General features: G+C 36.8%; 3 protein-coding genes across 6 annotated transcripts in view; 1 reads left to right on the forward strand and 2 right to left on the reverse strand.

Annotated features, from left to right (window-relative positions):
* The window catches only part of LOC133299787 (general negative regulator of transcription subunit 3-like), a 31,032-nt gene extending 20,348 nt beyond the window's left edge, over positions 1–10,684 (forward strand). For all 4 annotated transcript variants that reach the window (XM_061499268.1, XM_061499270.1, XM_061499269.1 and 1 more), the window contains 6 exons: positions 2,700–2,845; positions 3,538–3,819; positions 4,210–4,344; positions 4,417–4,598; positions 9,402–9,491; positions 10,449–10,684. In XM_061499268.1, the coding sequence (XP_061355252.1) occupies positions 2,700–2,845; positions 3,538–3,819; positions 4,210–4,344; positions 4,417–4,598; positions 9,402–9,468 (812 nt within the window). In that variant the 3' untranslated portion in view covers positions 9,469–9,491; positions 10,449–10,684. The remainder of the gene's footprint in view (positions 1–2,699; positions 2,846–3,537; positions 3,820–4,209; positions 4,345–4,416; positions 4,599–9,401; positions 9,492–10,448) is intronic.
* A 2,560-nt stretch (positions 10,685–13,244) lies between these two features.
* Positions 13,245–14,115, reverse strand: LOC133299789 (uncharacterized). The gene is made up of 4 exons (XM_061499273.1): positions 13,765–14,115; positions 13,573–13,671; positions 13,437–13,489; positions 13,245–13,392 (listed from the first exon to the last, which is right to left on the reverse strand). Exons 1-4 carry the CDS (start codon positions 14,113–14,115, stop codon positions 13,245–13,247), a joined length of 651 nt encoding a protein of 216 aa, XP_061355257.1.
* Positions 14,116–14,127: 12 nt separating this feature from the next.
* On the reverse strand, positions 14,128–15,444 carry LOC133299790 (uncharacterized). The gene is made up of 2 exons (XM_061499274.1): positions 14,658–15,444; positions 14,128–14,507 (listed from the first exon to the last, which is right to left on the reverse strand). Exons 1-2 carry the CDS (start codon positions 15,442–15,444, stop codon positions 14,128–14,130), a joined length of 1,167 nt encoding a protein of 388 aa, XP_061355258.1.
* Positions 15,445–20,555: the final 5,111 nt, after the last annotated feature.

Genomic DNA, 20,555 nt, shown 5'->3' on the forward strand with positions numbered 1-20,555 from the left:
ACATAGGCAAAGTACCTCTTATAATGTCTTGAGGAAATTTTCACTCCTTGAGCTAGTTTTTGGGGTTGAGTTAGGCCTGGTCTGTTTCTAATATGGTATTAAAGTGGTACCACTACCATCCTTCATGACTTGTCCTGTCACTTTTTTGTTGCCGATTCGCTTAAATTTGGAGCTCTAATTTCTATCCAAGATGATTTTCTTCTTATTGGCATTGCACAAAAACTGGCCACTGTAACCCTAGATTTTTGTCCATTAGAGTCTCCATGTGCGACCTCAAGCTCGCAGCGTACTTCAGCTTCTAATAGTGCGTGAGAGTGCATCTGACTGTTTTCAGCTGCTATCACCTTTGTCCGAAACATTGTCTCTTTCATAATCTGGTTTCACCTCATCCAATCGATAACTGGAATCTGTGCAGCTGGCCTTTCTTGAGCAAGTGATACCCCTGTTCCTTCCACCTGCACCGTTGTTTGCCTCGACGCACATCTCCGGTCAGGTCCAGCCCCCATCACCTTTATTCACCACCTTCTAGTGGCTATTTGGCTGTGTTCTTTTTATTGTTTGGGGTCAGATCTTACATGTTCTTTTTTCCTCTCCGTCTGTGTCAGGTTTGACATGTTTGGGTTGTTCTTTGTGTTAGCTCTGAATTGTCATTGTTTTGGCTTCTGTGTGACTTTTTTCCCTTTGCTAGGGAAGAAAATTGGAAGGTGTTGGTATGTCTCTCTTTTGCACTAACGAATGTGGTGACTTTTCCTGAGCAATCATTTTGCTGGTGACTTGTGTTGGCTATGACTGGCACCAACTCCGCATTTGCCCAAATGCAGTTTGGCCTTATCACTATTTCGCTATTTAGTAGCTAAAACGTGGATCTCCACGTTATTTCTGTGATTATTTTCTTTCTTCCAATTAATTGTCTCTCTTGTCGTGGTCTCCTCTTGGAACCATTTATCTGTTCACTGCACTTATCCTTGCATCTTGTCTCCTGTTATTTAGTGCACCTTTCACCTTCCTCATTGCTGCCATTATCAAAGTCTCTACAATGAAGTGATTAAGAGCTCAATCCTTGCCACCTCATTCTTCTAAATTAGGAAACAAAAAGTTGAAATTAAGGACAAGTAAGGTGGACCTGTACATTGATTCATGCTGTAAGCCCAAATGACTCTTATGTAAAGGGACATGATAGAGATGTTGTATAAGTATAAAATAATTCATGTAATTTAACATAATAGCTTAAACCTTTATGTGAGCTAGTTTATGACATGGTATCAAAGCCCATCCTACTCATAATGTTGGACCACTTGTGGATGATCAATCCTACAAATTTCACACTCCTGATTTCTGGTCCTGAGCGTGAGGGATTATGTTATGATTCCACATCGGTTCGTTATAGGGCCAAAGTACCTCTTGTAATGACTTGAACAATCCAATCCCCTTGATCTAGCTTTTGGGGTAGAGTTATGCCAGTTCTTTCTCAATTCTAATATAGGTATTTTGATAATTTTTCTAAAATGTCAATTTTTATCCAGAAGGGTGGAAATTAGGAATAAGGAACTCCTGATAAGAATATTTACAAAAATAAAAAGTGATTATTCTGTTTAAAAATGTGTGGCTATATGCTATGAAACACCGACACTTCAAAAACCCCAATGTGTCGTGTTCGACACTTCCCAACACTCTCTGACACTCCGACACTTCAACGCGCGTTGTAGAAACTCAAAAAAAGGTTCAAAAGTTGCATTGCGTTGCATTTTTAGTTCTAACTATTAGATTCGTTGGATTACTATTACTATTTTATTGAATTTAATATAAATATTTGTGATATCTTATGTTTCTTTACAAAATTAATAGGTATTATAAGTTTAGTTTTATTTTTTTGTTAAATTATTGAATATTAAATATAATATACGCAACATAAATTAAAAATATTATTCAATATCAAAACGTGCCCGAACGTGTCAAAATCTAATTTTTTTAGAGTTAATGTGTCGGAATGTCGTGTCGTATCGCATCCCGTGTCCCGTGTCGGTATCAGTGCTACATAGGCTATATGTTCCTTCATGGTAAATACAAAATACTATTTTTGGAGTTTATTTTATGTAAGAAAGCAGAACGTAAAATTAAAAAATCTGAAATGTCAATATCATGAAATGTTCTATTTTTTTAGCAGTTCATTGTACTCTGGTTAGTCAAGCAGAAATAACATCTAGACATGCCCTAGTAGGTTCTGAATCTAATTTGCAAATTACTGTTATGTTCATTGTAGTAATATCAAGTTCAATATATGAATGCAGCTTTAATTAGGATATAATAACTACGTCAGATTAGAAAAATATACCAAAATTGTTATTTTTGTGAAAGAGGGGGTATATTGTAGTTTTTGTTATTAGAATTGTGTGGAAAACATCAAGAAAACGAGAGAAAGTTTGGGGGGGAGAGAGAGGAAGAGAACCTGAAAGAAACACATCATATTCAGGCTTTTGTGGAATTCAAAAAACAGATTCAAAAGCTTCTGATACAGTCACTATATATAGACCTACTGATGACTCAGCAATGAGTCACTCAGCTAACTAATTGAGCTAACAAAATAGCAGAATAGTGATAAAAATTTGGTACAACAGGAACTACTGTAATGTGTCAGAATACAGACCCCCATATCTCTATACTGTCATTATAAAAGCTATGCTAATATTTGTATTCTGCAGATATTGGCAATTCCAAGGTTGAAGAAGTGCAGCAACAGCAGATTTTTCCTGATGATTCGGGGAGTGAATCTACTGCTAGTACTGGGATTGGCAAGAATTTCATCGATGAAGATGAATTGAAATCCACATATGTTGTAGATTCTCCTGTATGCTGATTAACTCCTAGGCGTTTATATTCTTTATGATATATATTATCTTATCATATTCTGTTACAACATGCTGAAGTGTATATTTACACACGCACACATACACTTATGTTTTCTGCTTAAACTTGGCTTGTAATGCATCTGATTTTTGCATTAGTAAACCCTGGGTTCATAAGCTGGGAAAGCCAGTGGGTCAGACATCCTAGTCTGACTCCTTAGATTAGGTGACCAAGAAATGGACAAAAAAAAAACTACGTTTTCAATCCTGACCACTGTCTACCTAAGAAGGTCGTATATCTAAAATAGGTAAATATATTTGAAGCCTTGAAGGACACAGAGAGACCACACGTGCATATTTGGCCTATTTCTACTATCTGTTTTATCGCCCTTAGTTGTTACAGGTGAACAAATTAATTATAGATGGCACCTGCTTTGAAAGCGAGATGATCAACTCAATATTAGTAGTTCTTTAAGCATTTAAACTGATGAGGGGTATATGGATTGGGTCGAACTGACTTATTAGACTTATCCTGCTTTGTGGATAGCGAACTTCCTATTTTGATCCATGTGTGAGCATGATGTAGAGGAGTGTAGTGTGTGTGTGCTCGCGCGCCCGTATGTGTATATATATATATATATATATATATAATTCATTAATGATTTAAGTTGGCTGTTTGTCTTTTATGCTGCAGGCAGCAGTGTCTCCCTCTCTTGCAGAGCCTGCTCAGACTTCTAGAGATATTGATTTGTCTCCTGGCCAACCTTTACAATCCAATCAACGCAGCAGTAACCTTGGTGTTATAGGTAGAAGTTTTGCCGACCTTGGACTTGGAGCTCTTGGTGATAACTTTAATGGATCAATTGTGAATTCTGGTGGAGTGCGTGATCAATTATATAATTTGCAAATGCTTGAGGCGGCTCACTTCAAACTTCCACAACCCAAGGACTCAGAACGTCCTAGGACCTATACTCCTGTATGCATTTCCAATTATATTTGTTAGAAAAATACAAAACTATTAATGTAGTCTTCACCTATCACCTTAAGTTACTGGATTTTATTAATTTTTTTCACGGTATCAGAGAAGTGGTCTTGAATTCGTTCTTCACCGCCACCCACTTTATTATAGTCGATATTGTGGAGTTTCTTAACACAATTAGATGAGTCTGTGTATTATCCACTCTTTCAAGTTCAATAAGCTCTTTTATGAGGATACATATTAGAGAAATATAAAGCCATTCATATGACCTTCTCCTATTAGCATAAGTTGTTAGGTCGAATTGGTTTCTTACAATATTAATCCGCATGTTTATTCAATAACCTATTAGAAGTTAATTTCTTTTCCTTATGTTTTTTTGGTAAGCAGAGGCAACCAACGATAACACCTTCTAGTTATCCTCAAGTTCAGTCATCTGTTGTTAATAATCCTGCCTTTTGGGAGAGAGTAGGTCTGGAACCATTTGGCACTGATACCCTGTTCTTTGCATTTTATTTTCAACAGGTACACGGACTTTTTGTGTTATTAGTATTACTTTCATTCAGTCAGTGAGCTTACATCCATTATTTTCTGCAGAACACTTACCAACAATATTTGGCTGCAAAAGAGCTAAAGAAGCAGTCTTGGAGATATCACCGTAAGTATAACACGTGGTTTCAACGGCATGAAGAGCCAAAAGTTGCAACAGATGAATATGAACAGGGAACATATGTTTACTTCGATTTCCATATTGCAACTGATGATCTGCAACATGGGTGGTATGCTTAGTGAACTTATAATTCCTGTTATTTGCAGTCATAGTTATATAGTGTATATATGAACTCTAGTTTCATTTTATTGGTGTTAGAATAGTTGTAAAATAGTTCAGTATATATATAGTCCCACATCGTATGAGCTCAACCTATTAGGTCTTTTAGTCTCTTTAAATAGAGAGCTCTTGTACATTGTAATACACCATGTGATTATTCAATATACAATTATTCTTTAATCTCAAGTTGGTACCAGAGCTATTTCGTTCTAGGAACCCTCGCTTCCGCTTAGAAATCTTGTTCTTCGCTTTAAAACCTAAGCCCACTGCTTAGGAGTCATCTTTTCTTTGTCGTGCGTCCTTCCGGCAAGCCATCAAGGACTGTAAGTCCTCTCCTGCACGTGTCCACATCCCCAAACAGTCACCGGAACCACCATCAGCCACTGTTCAGGCTGCCGGAGTACTTTTCCGGCGAGATTTCAGTCTGGAACGAACGCGAACATCACCCTCCCGGCGACCTGCTCTGTGGAAGTCCGGCCACCATCGGAGTTGTCACGCGCTCTCACGCGCCTCCTGTCTTTCTCTGCGCGTGGGCTTCACGCGCCACCTTCTGCCGGCGCGTGGGCACTATTCCGGCGGCTTTTTCCGGCCGTTCTTGGACAGAACTTCTCGCCTTCTTCTCCTCTTTCCGGATCTGTGCTTGGTTCTTTGTGGGTCTCACTTTAGACGCGTGGTTCTCCTTGATTGGATATCGATTGCCTTCGTTTACAACTTTTATATTCTGTTTTTAAATGGCAGCAGCGTCCACTGATCTCTCGGAGGTTAACTCTTCTTGTCCTCCTGTCAAAACTTCCTCAGGAATCATCTCTACTAATATTGGGCCCATTACATCTTCCAAACTGAAGGATTCTACCTCTCTTGCTGCGAATATAGCTCAGTCAGACAATGCATCATTTGGTTCAGTTTCTCTCTCACTTGCGGACTATGCTGCACTCCAAACTCTTCTTAAGAAGGCTTCTCCTCAGTCTCAACCATATACTGGTAATCCCGTTGCTTGTGTTTCTCATTCTACATCACTTGGCACTTGGATATTTGACTCAGGTGCTACCGATCATCTCTGTGGTAACAAGGAACTCTTTACATCTCTTACCTATTCTGATCATTTACCTTCTTTTACCCTTGCGGATGGAACCAAAGTTCCAGTTCGTGGGATTGGACAAGCTCGTCCGACCTCTACCTTGGCCTTGACATCTGTTTATTACATTCCTGGCATCCCTTATAACTTAATTTCTATTAGTAAGTTGATCCACTCCCTCACTTGCACCATTACTTTCTCTAACCATTCTGTTTCTGTGCAGGATCCGGGTACGGGGGAAATGATTGGAGTGGGTCGTGAGTCACAGGGGCTTTACTATCTGGATGTGCCTCGTCCTTCAGTGGCACTCTCTCTCACAGAATCTCCACAACTTATCCACAGTTGCCTTGGTCATCCAAGTCTTTCAAAGTTGCAGAAAATGGTTCCTCTTTTATCCGGCCTTCAGTCTTTAGATTGTGTGTCATGTCAACAAGGGAAGCATACACGTTCCTCTTTTGCCAGTCGAGTCAATAAACGAGCTGATGCCCCTTTCTCTCTTGTTCATTCAGATATCTGGGGTCCAAGTCGTACCTTGTCTGTTTTAGGTTTTCGGTATTTCGTTACCTTCATTGATGATTTTTCCCGTTGCACTTGGGTCTATTTAATGAAAAATCGTTCTGAGTTATTTTCCATTTATAAAAGGTTTTATACTGAGATTCATACTCAATTTGGTGTTTCTATTCGTATTCTACGTAGTGATAATGCTAAGGAATATGTTTCTATTGATTTTTCTAATTTCTTGGCCACACAAGGTACTTTACATCAAACTACTTGTCCTCACACTCCACAACAAAATGGGGTGGCTGAACGTAAAAACAGACATCTCATTGAAACTGCACGCACCCTTCTTCTTCATATGCAGGTTCCCCTTCACTTCTGGGTAGATGTTGTACTCATCTCTTGTTTTCTCATCAATCACATGCCCTCATCTGTGCTCAACAATGACATTCCTCATAACCTATTGCTTCCAGATGTTCCTCTTTATCCTCTAACTCCACATGTCTTTGGTTGTACTTGTTTTGTTCATGATCTCACTCCTGGTAAGGATAAGTTAACATCCAAAGCCTTTCAGTGTATCTTTCTTGGTTATTCTCGTCTTCAAAAGGGTTATCGTTGTTATTCTCCCGATCTTAAGCGTTACTTAGTTTCCGCTGATGTCACTTTTCTTGATCAACAACCCTTTAATTCTATTCCATCTCAGTTGTCACAGGTTGATCATGTTCTTCCTGTCCCTTTTCTTGACTTGTCTTTGCCAGCTGCAGGTGCTTCTATTCCAAATGAGCAACCTATTGCTTCTATACCTGAGGACCGTCCACTTCTCACTTATCAGCGTCGCAAAACTGTGCCTCCTGTCGACTTGACTCTTGCTGACTCATCGCCCACTGCTGTTGCTTCTTCCTCTCCGGATCCTTCACCAGAGACTCTTCCCATTGCTCAAAGAAAAGGTACACGTACTACTCGTAACCCTTATCCTCTTTATACTTTTTTGAGCTATGACCGTCTTTCTTCACCTCATTTCACCTTTGTTTCTAGTCTTTCTTCTATTTCTATTCCTAAGACCACAGGTGAAGCACTTTCCCATCCAGGGTGGCGCCAAACGATGCTTGATGAGATGACTGCACTTCATTCCAATGGCACTTGGGACCTTGTTTCTGCTCCTCCAGAGAAGTCTACAGTTGGTTGTCGCTGGGTGTTTACTGTGAAAGTTGGACCTGATGGCCATATTGATCGACTCAAGGCCCGCCTAGTTGCAAAGGGTTTTACTCAAATATTCGGCCTTGATTATAGCGATACATTCTCTCCGGTCGCTAAGATGGCGTCAGTTCGCCTATTTCTTGCTCTTGCTGCTATTCGTCACTGGCCACTCCTTCAACTTGACATAAAAAATGCCTTTCTTTATGGTGATTTACAAGAAGTTTATATGGAGCAACCACCGGGTTTTGTTGCTCAGGGGGAGTCTGGGAAGGTGTGTCGTCTTCGCAAATCCTTATATGGTCTCAAGCAGTCTCCTCGGGCATGGTTCAGTCGCTTCAATTCTGCTGTTCAGGAGTTTGGCTTAATTCGCAGTAAAGTTGACCACTCTCTGTTTTATAGGATCACATCTCCTGATAAGTGCATCTATTTGTTAGTCTATGTTGATGACATCATCCTCACCGGGAGTGATCAAGCTGGAATTTGTCAGTTAAAACAGTATTTATTCAGTCAATTTCAGACAAAGGACCTCGGGAAGCTGCGTTACTTCTTGGGAATTGAGGTAGCACAATCTAGACAGGGCATTTCTATCTGTCAAAGGAAGTATGCCTTGGATATCCTAGAAGAGACTGGTATGTTGGCGTGTAAGCCAGTTGACACACCCATGGATCCTACTATCAAATTACTACCCGGACAAGGAGAACCATTATCTGATCCTGGACGTTATCGGAGGTTGATTGGGAAGCTCAATTATCTCACTGTGACTAGGCCGGACATTTCTTTTGTTGTTAGTGTCGCTAGTCAGTTTCTTGATTCTCCGTGTGATTCTCATTGGGATGCTGCTGTTAGGATCCTTCGTTACATCAAAGGAGCACCAGGGAAAGGTTTATTATATTCAGATCAGGGAAATACAGAAATTTGTGGTTATTCAGATGCCGATTGGGCAGGATCACCCTCGGATAGGCGCTCTACTTCAGGCTATTGTGTTTTCTTTGGAGGAAACCTGATTTCTTGGAAAAGTAAGAAACAAACTGTTGTTGCCCGATCTAGTGCAGAGGCCGAGTATCGTGCAATGGGAGTTGCTACCTGCGAGCTAATCTGGTTAAAGCAGTTGATTCGGGAGCTCCATCTTTGTGAACAGAAGAAACCCATGACTCTCATTTGTGACAATCAAGCTGCACTACATATATCCTCTAATTATGTATTTCATGAGAGAACCAAACATATAGAGATCGATTGTCATTTCATTCGCGAAAAGATTCAGTCAGGAGAAATCAAAACGGAATTTGTCAACTCCAATGATCAACTCGCGGATGTCTTCACTAAAGCTCTTAGGGGTCTTCGGGTTGAATATATTTGTGGCAAGCTGGGTGCTTACAATATATATGCTCCAGCTTGAGGGGGAGTGTTAGAATAGTTGTAAAATAGTTCAGTATATATATAGTCCCACATCGTATGAGCTCAACCTATTAGGTCTTTTAGTCTCTTTAAATAGAGAGCTCTTATACATTGTAATACACCATGTGATTATTCAATATACAATTATTCTTTAATCTCAAGTATTGGAGATGGCTATACTTTATCTAGAGTAAATCTCCATTTTCGCCCTCTACAAATATACGTGTTATCAGGTTGGTCATCCATTAAGAAATACGTCTAATTGGTCCTTTAATGTCAATTTACGCCATCAAATTGGTCATTAAAGTGACATCAAAATTGTTCCTGAAAGGACAAAATTGAAGGGTATTTAATTATCATTGAAGGACCTATTTGGTGTCTCCAATAAATGAAGGGTTGATGTGATGTTCTGTATATACCTGAGGGCTATAATGGACATCTCTCAATTTAATTTAAAACAATCCAAAATATTGCATTTTCAAGTTTTCCCTTTTCTGGGTTGGCCCATGAGATGATTATGCTGCTGATGTTTGATGCCGTGCTTCTGGTTGTCCTGATTTGTTTGTGCCTTGATGTGGTTATTCTCAGGTGTCAAAGAATCAAGACTGAATTCACTTTTGAGTATAATTATCTTGAAGACGAGCCTATTGTCTAGAAGATTCGTATAAATGCCATCTGGTAACCCCATGTCACTTTTTGGTTCTTTTTTGTGCTTGTTAATTTTTCACAGGTCTGTCTTGTTAAATTGATAAACTAGTAATACCTTCCAAAGAAGAAAAATGTCCTCAGTTTTGTGAAGAGAACAGATATGCTGAATAAGCTTCCATGCACAATCTTTCCTTTTCCCAAAGTTTTTCTTTACTGATGATTCCAGCAAATTCCAGTGTTTGATTTTATAACTTGTATTATGTTTCATTTGACCTTTTAATCTATCCCTAACCGTTGTAAAGTGGTGTGAACACGTCACTTTCTAAATGGCCTTTGAAAAATTTGGAATGAGTGGTGTGACATGGGTTCCCAGCATGCAAGGGAGAAGATGCATTAGCCATAAGGCAAAACATCAAAGTACAAATGTACATCCACTACGGCTATCCATGCATTATAAGTTTTTCAAATAATGTATTTACGTAACGAAGGGATTTATAATTGATTTATAAAAGAAGTAATAAAGAAATTTCTAGGATTTTCAAAAGAGATAGGATCAACTTACACCGGTGTAAGAATAATAAATCTTACACCAAATCTTAACCGTTGATTTCCATGCATCCAATGGTTGAGATTTATTAGTAATTAAAAATTAATTAATGAGTGATAATTTTGATTGTGTAGTTATACTAACATTGTATAACTAAGAATAAATTTATCATATAAATTTTGATTGTGTAGTTATACTAACATTGTTGTCATTTAGAATCCATATAATTTGATGTAGCCATAAATTTAATTAATTATAACCTTGGAACTTCGAATCCTTGGCCTCCTACCCTTTATTTTATTTTATTAATACTGCTTCCTTTTTTATTTGGATTAACACCCTATACCTTTTTTCTGGTTTTGTTTTATAACACTGATTGTAACAGTTTGGTCTCTATATTTTTCTGGTTTTGTTTTATAACACTGGTTACTTCTTTGCAGTGGAAGGCTTGAATCGTTCAGGTAGACGTTTTGAGTGGAAGCTTACAGCTTTTTATTTGTCTGTTGTGACAATATAAATATGAGGTCTGTGTATAATATTCGGTGAAGTTGTATGTAATGCCTCGCCGGGCTGTCGGTTTGTTAACATGTAATATGGTAATAACAGCACTGCATACTTAATTAAAAGTAGCAAGACTCAATATAAAGTATTACGATAGTTCTCAATAATTATGTGACTTGACTTTTTCCTTTATGTTTACTTTGTATAACTTGCTACAAGTAACTTATTCTTCTATTTACCATTAACGGTATAGTTTCATATTTGTACAAAATCTATACTAATAACCTTTGACCATAATTAATGATCAAATGACTATCCAAATATAATAATTAGTACTATTTTGGATAAAATCTAATGGACATCATAAAAATTGTAAATTAGATTAATCCAGGGATAAAATTTCACATTATATCTAGGCTTTAATGTTTTTGCAGTGAATGTAGATAAGTTATCTACATTCACTTTCAAAACGATGTCGTTTTAGGTTGAAAGATTAAAAAATTATAATGAGAAAGACTATTATAATTTTGAAATAAATTATAATTACAAAAATATCATGATTTTTCCTCCTCCCTCCAAAACGACGTCGTTTTGGGCTCAATGTAAATAACTACATTGATTGCAAAAAATGTGAACCCTTATATCTAATTCTGAAATACAGGAAAGTCTAATACATTATAGTACATAAACCAGCATATGGCTTCGTGCCATTACTGATATCATATCTCGGTACATACACATCCACATATACATAATCATGTCCTCTAAATACTATATAGAAGGCTATACAAGCCTCTCAAAAAGGACTTCAGCTATATAATAATACAAGGCACGATCGTATAAACATATAACTGCTTCAGCTGGATGATCTAACCACCCTGCACGGGTTCCTTGCCCCTAGCGGATTATCTTCTACTGGAGTACCTGAACTATATTCTCAAAAGGGTGAGATTAATAATCTCGAGTTTATGGAGCAATCTCCACCTAGACAGCGCTCACTTCCTGCATGAAGGGTTAGATTACATAGCATAGATGAAATCATATATCACAACACATACATCATACATCCAGGGCTATAGTCCAGGGACTGCATCCCATAAAGAGAGCCAATATATATTTTCAAGAATCATAGATTTCCACAGAAGTAACATACATAGTGATCAGAGACTAATGTCCCCTCGGTCATACTTTATGTATACGGGATCATATCCTACGTATGTCATACACAGTGATCAGAGACTAGTGTCCCCTGAACCATACTTTATGTATGTTGAGATCATGATAGTGTATGGATTTACTTATCAGGAACCATCACTCCACATAACATATCATATCATAGCATAACATATACATGTCCTACATGAATGCAACTATACTATGATCTATCATATATCAGCCATACAGACATACAACCAAGATCCTATTAGACCGTGGTGGAACATCATGTTAGAAGAGTACTCCTAAACAAAGAGCTTACTTGAGATACAAGTAAACTATGTAAGATCTTCAGAATCCTGATCTGTAATCACTGTAGCACTTGATTCACTCTTGGTTCATCAACCATTAACAATGAGTAACCATCACATCACCATACCAGTTTACTTATCAAACTTGACAATTTCATGCCTTGACCACAAGTCCGACCTATAGGAACATACTATATAACAAAGGTTTAACCCTTTCAACCCACTTGGAACTCAACCAAAATAGGTTTTTATGTTTTATTCTTATTTAACTTCAATTCCAAGCAATTTAAACACACTTGGCCGGATTGTATGATTAGGGTTTCATATAATTTTTTTTTTCCAATTTTAACTATTTATTCTCCATTCCAACCATTTTTAAACCACGCACTAATCATGGTTTCAATTGCAAAATTAATTAAATACATCATATTCACCAATTTCTCATTACTTAGTCGATTAGGGTATATTATATAGGTTCTAGGACTTCCTTTCATTTTCACCTCTTGATTTATTGAACAAACCATACACTTGGCCGGATTGTATGATTAGGGTTTCATATAATTTTTTTTTTCCAATTTTAACTATTTATTCTCCATTCCTACCATTTTTAAACCACACACTAATCATGGTTTCAATTGTAAAATTAATTAAATACATCATATTCACCAATTTCTCATTACTTAGTTGATTATGGTATATTATATAGGTTCTAGGACTTCCTTTCATTTTCACCTCTTGATTTATTGAACAAACCATCTTCAAATAATGTTTTAAGCATGTTTACACCATAGTAGTTAAAAGCAGATTGCAGCCCGTTGCGGCCAACCCTGAAAAACGCTATAGTGCTATAGCGGGTTGCGGTTGCGGAAATAGCGAAATGTATTAACATAACCTAGATACACATACATGTAATGCTAAAAAAATAAAAATCAATCAATAATAATAAAGAATTGCTCCATAACAAATAGGAATTCCAAGTAGCCAAATTAAAAGATCTAAATATTGTCAATATCCAAAACATAACAATATCCAAAACATATTCCATTCCGTTTTCATATTCAAATGTCTAAAAGAACTAATCAGAATATTCAATTCCATCATCACCAAAGTTTGTTTCAGCCTCACTGTCACTAGTATCTATATTATACAATTATTTTGGCACATCTTCCAGTCCTTCTGTTTCTATAATGTCCTTTCCTTTAGAGCTTGAAGGCAAAGCCGTGAACCTTGTCTGCTGTCTAGCGTAAACTATAGGCTCATCATCATTAGTTACATTTGCAATGTCACCCAAGTCAAGGTATCACCCTCAAATACAACTTTATTCTCATTATGTTCCCCATCTCCACCCATATCTCCCACCAACCATTCATTGCTTTCATCAAAACCATTTAGGAGAATGGGATCAATCAAATCACGGCTGTTAAATCAGTGTTTAAGAGTTTGGTTATATTTAATATAAACCAAGTCCTGCAAAACTTCTGATTATCAAGTCTACTTCGCTTCTTGGAATGAATCTATTTGATAATTAACAAATAAATATTATTTTCACAATCCGTTACGAAGCTCTATAAAATAAAACCATTGAGCATGTACTTACATGCTCAAAAATACTCCAATTATGTTCACATCTTGAAGAGCTACAAGTCAGACTCAATACTTTAATGGCAATTTTTTTCATACGTCCCCCACCATTGAACTGTAATACAAATATAATAACTAAATAATATGACTACTTAGATAAATTGTAATAATAAAAGCTTAAAGTGATCAAAAACTTATGAGGAGACACTTTATCCCTTTGTCTTTTGGCCGAGTCCATGCCAAAGAGACCCTGAGCTTTCTTATATAGTTCCAATTCATCCATAACCTGGTTCATCTCATCCTCATTGGCAGTTAGTCTCTCGAAGCATTTTAAATAACCATTAACCACTTCTAAATCTTCATCAAGCTTTGGATTAGAATAAAAATATTGAGGGTTAAGATAATGCCCAATTGCATGCAAAGGATGATGAAGTTGACAATCCCATTTTTTATCAATGATAGCTATAATCTCTCTATACTTATCTTCTTTTCCAATTCCACGAAATGTAATTTGAATTGCTTCTTTGGCCTTATCCATTGCTTCATAAATGTAACCCATTGCCGGCTTTTTTTAATTAACAAGCATCCTCAGCACACCCACAAGAGGCCCCATAGCCTTAAGACAATAAACGATATCATTCCAAAAAGATGTATTGAGTACTATATCAGTTGCCCTTTTCCCTTTGGGGTCTTTGGCAGTCTTAGATTTTGACCACTCATCAGAAGTGAACATCCTTCGGAGGTTGCTTTTCTGCTTATACAACCTTTGCAATGTAAGGAATGTGGTGGCAAACCTTGTCACTCCGTGCCTCACCAATTCTGTTTTGCTTGTGAACTTTTGCATGGTGTTCAATGCCAATGAATGATTATAAATGAAACCTACTAGACTAATGCCTCTTTTTATTGTCCTCTTTACTCGATCAAGCTTTCCAATATCTTCTAGCATCAGGTCTAAGTAATGTGCAGCACATTGAGTCTAAAAAATATTACATCTCTTGGCTTGTAAAAGTTTTCCTAACATCACAAGCATAAACTTAATTAAGAAAATGAGTCACAAATAAATTGAAATATTAACAATTGAATGAGTTTATTGTCTCTTACCAGCCAAAACATAATTGCTTCTATTGTCGGTCACCACTTGAACAACATTTTGTTCATCAATCTCCATCACAAAAGTGTCCAGAAGTTCATGTAATTTCTCACCAGTCTTCATATACGAAGAAGCATCAACACTCTTGACAAACATAGTTCCTGATGGATAATTCACCAAGAAATTGATCAAAGTTCTACCCTTCTTATCTGTCCATCCATCAAGTATAATAGAATATCCATAGTTTACTCTTTCTATCGCATGCTCCTTCAGTAATTGCTTTGTATACTTTAACTCTTTTTGAAGGAGTGTAACTCTACATTCATAATAAGATGAAACCTTCAAACGAGGACCATAGTTCCCTATTGCTTCAACCATCAACCTAAAACTTCTAGAGCGTACAACATTGAAAGGTATCCCATTCGTTACTAAAAACTTCTCAATATATTGAATTGTTCTTGCTCTAGCTTCTTTATCACAGGCATCATTGATGCTTGTTTGCCTTTCCCCCAACTTGAAGCTGTTTTCTGGATTTTTCAAAAGAAGTAAGTCCATGGGACTTTTCACAGTATTGCCTTTCTTGGCAGCAACAGAGGAATCACTACTGGGTATTACTCCCCTTTTTCCAGTTCTAAGGTTATGGATTTCTTCCACCTCTTCAAGCTCATCATCATCTTCTTGTAGCTCATTTAGGGAAGCATTTTTATCAGCTAGATTCTTCTCATACGCTTCCTTCAAAGCATTTCTTACTTCTAGGGGGGTTTTCTTACATGGCTTTACATCTCCCTTTATCCCCATTTGGTGTAATTTAGCCCTGGTAATTCCAATTGCTGTTGTCTTATGAAAGAAGTCACATGTCACGTTTCTTTTATTATTTGTAACACCCCGTTACCAGACCGGTGTGTTATCATCAATTATGATATTAAGCGCAATCACAATCACAACAGTTATTTGAATTTACGAAAAAACTTTTTCTTTTTAATAACATTCGCACTTTTAAAATAATCGTATTAGACAATATACTAACTGTGATCACAACTCAAAACTTATAGCGGAGCTATGAATACAATAGCTTAATACCATACAATTTACATTTGAAGGTTGCTAAGTGGTTCCCATAAACCAACAAAGCTTAAATCTCATTCTATCCATGTTTAACACTAAATGCATTCACCTTTTTATTTACTAACAATTTTATACCTCTCAAATGATTCTCATTCCTTAATATGTTATATATTTCTTTGTTAGCTTCACGTAGGTTCAAACCGCGCTCATTTTGGAGCACCGTAGCTCAAGTTATGAATTTTCTAAGAACGTGATGCTGAACCCGCAGATTCCTGCGCGAACAGCGCCAAATTGGCGCGAATAGCGCCACGAAACAGACAGTTTCCAGAATTTTGGCGCGACCAGCACCAACTTGGCGAGAATAGCGCTAGGATTACGTCTCTTCTCTGTATGTTGGCGCGATTAGCGCCACCACGGCACTAATAGCGCCAGGGGTCTGGAGATAGATACCAAGATAAGATAATTCGACCTACTTTTGTATTTTACCCATAACTTGAGTTATACTAATCCAATTTACACAATCTTGGTCTTATTGGAAAGCTAAAAGAAAGATTTATAACTTCCAAGAAGGCCAAGGGGTCCAATTCTATCATATGGGATATTAAAATTGGGCAGAACCCTGTTTATATTTTCAACAATTATCAATTTTTCCAATCATGTACCTAATCAATTATCATATCAATATTTACTTAACTATTTCACAGCTCAACACATTCAATAGGTCATTGACCCTTCTATCAATTATACACCTCCAACAAACATTCTTTACACAACTAATTCTTAAACATAATCCAAGTGGCATGGACATCCCTCATGCTCACCCATATCCAAAATGATAAAATGAGGCATATACAATTGGATTCCAAAATACAACTAATAATCAAGGGACTTAGGATTACATATGAACAACAAAAGCTTGGTAAATACAACTACATGCAACACCATGACCATATACTAAGTCCTCTACACAATGAATGTCCACAAAATATAGAAACTCTCAAAATGACATATGAATCTCATGCATCAAATCTATCTCCTCCAAGATGCCATGCTCTCCATATGCACATCATCATCCAACTCCTCCATGCTCGCTATAGCCTGAAATGATGTCCCCAAACGCAGAGTGAGATATACAAATATATCTCAATAAACCAAGGGTACTAGAGGATCACTCCACCCCATGGCTCACTCAATGTGCAACAAATAACATCATGTAAAAATGCATATCATACAAAATCACACATAACTGGGCACAAATCAGAGAACATCCACATAAGGATTCCATTCAAGGACCCCATCATATATCTCCCGCGAAGCTTCCTGGTGCCTCTCTCATGGATGAGACGACCCCATGGCAAAACCCAACTGGAACTCCTCATGAGCCCTATCCAGCGAAAGTCCCACGTTTGGATCATCCTGGTACCGCTCCTAGAGTCGGCCCCACGGCAAAACCCGACTGGAATCCCCAAAGGATATCTCCGGCAGAAGTCCAAACCAACACACATCTACTGGCCAGAGATCACACAATTTCACACACAACATGCTCCAAGCATGTCACAGAATCAAGCAATAATGCATGAACATACATATTCACACCATGTCAAAGAGCACAAAATCCAACCACAACCTCCTACTAGGTGTGGTGGAGCACACAAGGGATTAAAACTCAAGTTCCAAACGTTTACCTCAAGTCCAAGAGCAATGCTCCACACGTAAGCTCCAAGCTTAATCCACTTTTATTGATTCCGTGTGAGGTAACCTATATTGATCAAACAACAATGATCAACAACCAATTGCATATAATCAATTAACTTCACAATAGTACTAACCAACATAACCACTTAAGCCTAAAGGCTATTTTTCATTTCTTCAACTATCTCAATCATTTCAATCATCAAACTAACTCACCCTTTATGCAGCAAGATATTAACCATTGATTACACAATATTCATCACCTCATTTTTCCTTAAACCAACCTATAGGTCGAATTCTACATGGAATCATGCTTCAAGGTTTTCAATCCAATTCAACACTTACACATGCCTTACAATCTTCTTATTAACCTATATCAATGCTCCACAACTCAATTATCCAATCCCATCATCATGCCATTTCGTTGGAATTAAACTCCAAATTTCATTAAGTTATAATTTTCCAAATCACAATAATTTTTATTGCATCAATCATCATCATTTATCATTCTAAGCATTTAATTCCAAAGGAGCAACATCATTAAAAGCCCCTAACCACATCAACCAACGAACACATAATCAAACACTCACCCATTTTATGATCTCAATAAAAATGAGAGTGTGAAAACTTACCACCAATAGCTCCCTAGGATCCTAGGGAGTGAGTGATCTCCAACCAATGGATCAACTCAAAAGTCACCAAAATTTCCCCAAAATACTCAAAATTTCGTGGCTGTATATGGAGGATTTTTCCCTCCACAATGCTCCCCACAAGGTACACTCTACATGAAAGTCACTCACAATCTCAAGGGGAACAACTTTGTAGTTGGAAATTTCTCTAAAAAATGGCTAGAAAGTGGAGTTGTAATTCAAAGAGCTAAAACCCCAACAATGGAGAAAAGGGGGGGTCGCGTGAGGAAGAAGAGGGAGGAGAGAGAAAGTGGGAGAAATCTGATTTTCTTGTCTCTTTATCCACTTAAGTCACTTAAGTGGGTCTCACATGTCGTTTAACTTTCTTAAATCTTCCAATTTAACCCACAAATTCATAATCTACGTATTTTTCTCGTTCACGTCATATTTTTACTTCCTAAAAATACTGATCATATTTTTGCACTTATCGGTACAATTATACCGCAGTATTTTACACCGAAAAAATCACTATTCATCAAACTTTTCGAAACTTGCGTGTCCACTCAATTTTTCGTCCTGAATCCATTTTCGGCATTATTTTCACCATTTGAGACCTTCTACTCAATTTTTCCTGCCTAGGGTTGCGTGTTTGGTAAATTACCATTTTACCCTTCTTATGCATTTTGACCCTTAATTCAGGATTTTCACTAATCCTTCCCTTTAATCCACATTTTCATATATAATTATGCATTTACGAAATTCGAGGTGTTATATTATTGGTATCCTTCAAGGAATTCCATTGCCATGCTATATCACGATAAGGACCCGGGGGTTTAACCAAAGCACAAGAAGGAGATTCTTGTGTGTTGTTGTTGGATGCCATCACTAGCTATATTTATTATTATAGAGGCAAACAAAAAATAAAATAGAAATTAGAAAAAAGCTAAAATAAATTTCAATATTTTTCTGTCGTCGGGACAACAAATCAGCAAAGGAAGGCAAAAAAGCTAATCTCAATTTCATTATTTTTCCGTCTACGGACCACAAATCATCCTTGTCATCTACAATATAATTTATATCACTAGACGACATACCAGTAATGATCTTTTTATTTTTAATGACACAAAAAATTGTGATGCTAGAAAAAAAAATAGAAGGTCAAGAAAAAGAAGAAGGAAGAGGTAAAAAAGAAAACCCAAAAAAGGGAAGAAGTTAAAAAAAATTCCAAAAAAATAACCTAGAAAAGAAAAAGAAAAAGAAAATAGGACGCTAGAAAAAAAAAGAAAATAAATAAATAAATAAAGAATGTTACCTACGAAGAGAGATGAGATGATTCCCCATCAAAAGAGAAAGCCGTTCAGATGAATAAGAGATAAGTCAAGAGATAAAAGTAGAGAGGAGACGTTGTTGACCTAGAATCCTAGATAATATTGTTTTTTCCAAAGTGATTGTAATTGTAAATGACTCTTAATCATATATATATATATATATATATATATATATATATATATATATATATATAGGATACAAAAATATGTTGGTCACAAATAATAATAATTTGTTGAATAATTTATTAACTATTTTTATATAACTTGACTGTTTAAAATTTTGAACAATATCTTTTGATATATTTTTTACCCATAACATGTAAATCAGATTTTGACTATATATATTTACTCATAAAAAATAAATTCACTTTTCAGTGTACTACCCGTGACTCAGAAGAAAGAGAGAGAGAGAGAGCTCCATTTTATAAAATAAAAGTCACGTGGGAAAAAATATTATAATAAATATCAATTCAAAACAAATTATACAAGTCAAGTGGGTTTCTTTCTCGTCTTCATCTTTATAACGCAGAAGAGAGAAAGAGAGAGCGCCATATTTCAGCCGTGATTTTTGTCAAAACAGACGCGATTTCCCACGCTATTACGGTCGCTAAAGACGCGATCCTTTTCCGGCGTGGTGCAGAGCTGTTTCTCACGGTCGGCCACTGCAGCCCTCAAACGGTGCGGGTAGCGCATCTTTTAACTACTATGGGTTATAGATTCAAACATAATTAAAGACACTAATTACCTCTATTACCGAATGATGACCGAATTGGGATAGTTAGGGTTTCACATAGTTTCTTTAAAATTTTAACTCTTTAATCCTTGAACAAATTACCTTTAAACTATCCTCCAATCATGTTTTCATATCCAAAAATATTTAAACATAAAATGTTCATCATTTACACCCTAGAGGCCGAAACATCCACATGGTAGTTCACTAGGTTTTCATGCACTTTGGTTGTTTCATTTAAACTTCTAATGATCTCCATAACCTTTTACCAAAATCAAACTCCATCATTAACACAACATAAACACAAAATATATCATCCATTATTCAGCCCAATAACCTCCAAAAACCTAGAATTGAATAAGAAAAATAGCCATTAATAAAAGTAAGTTTTCTCGCCTCCAATGGACTACAAATGAACTAAGGATAATTCTTCAACCTTTAAACCAAGAAAACACTCATCTTTAG

Source organism: Gastrolobium bilobum, unplaced genomic scaffold (genome assembly GCF_033153095.1).
Source record: "Gastrolobium bilobum isolate Gb01-03AN ecotype WA unplaced genomic scaffold, APGP_CSIRO_Gbil_v1 utg20899, whole genome shotgun sequence".
Taxonomy (NCBI): domain Eukaryota; kingdom Viridiplantae; phylum Streptophyta; class Magnoliopsida; order Fabales; family Fabaceae; genus Gastrolobium; species Gastrolobium bilobum.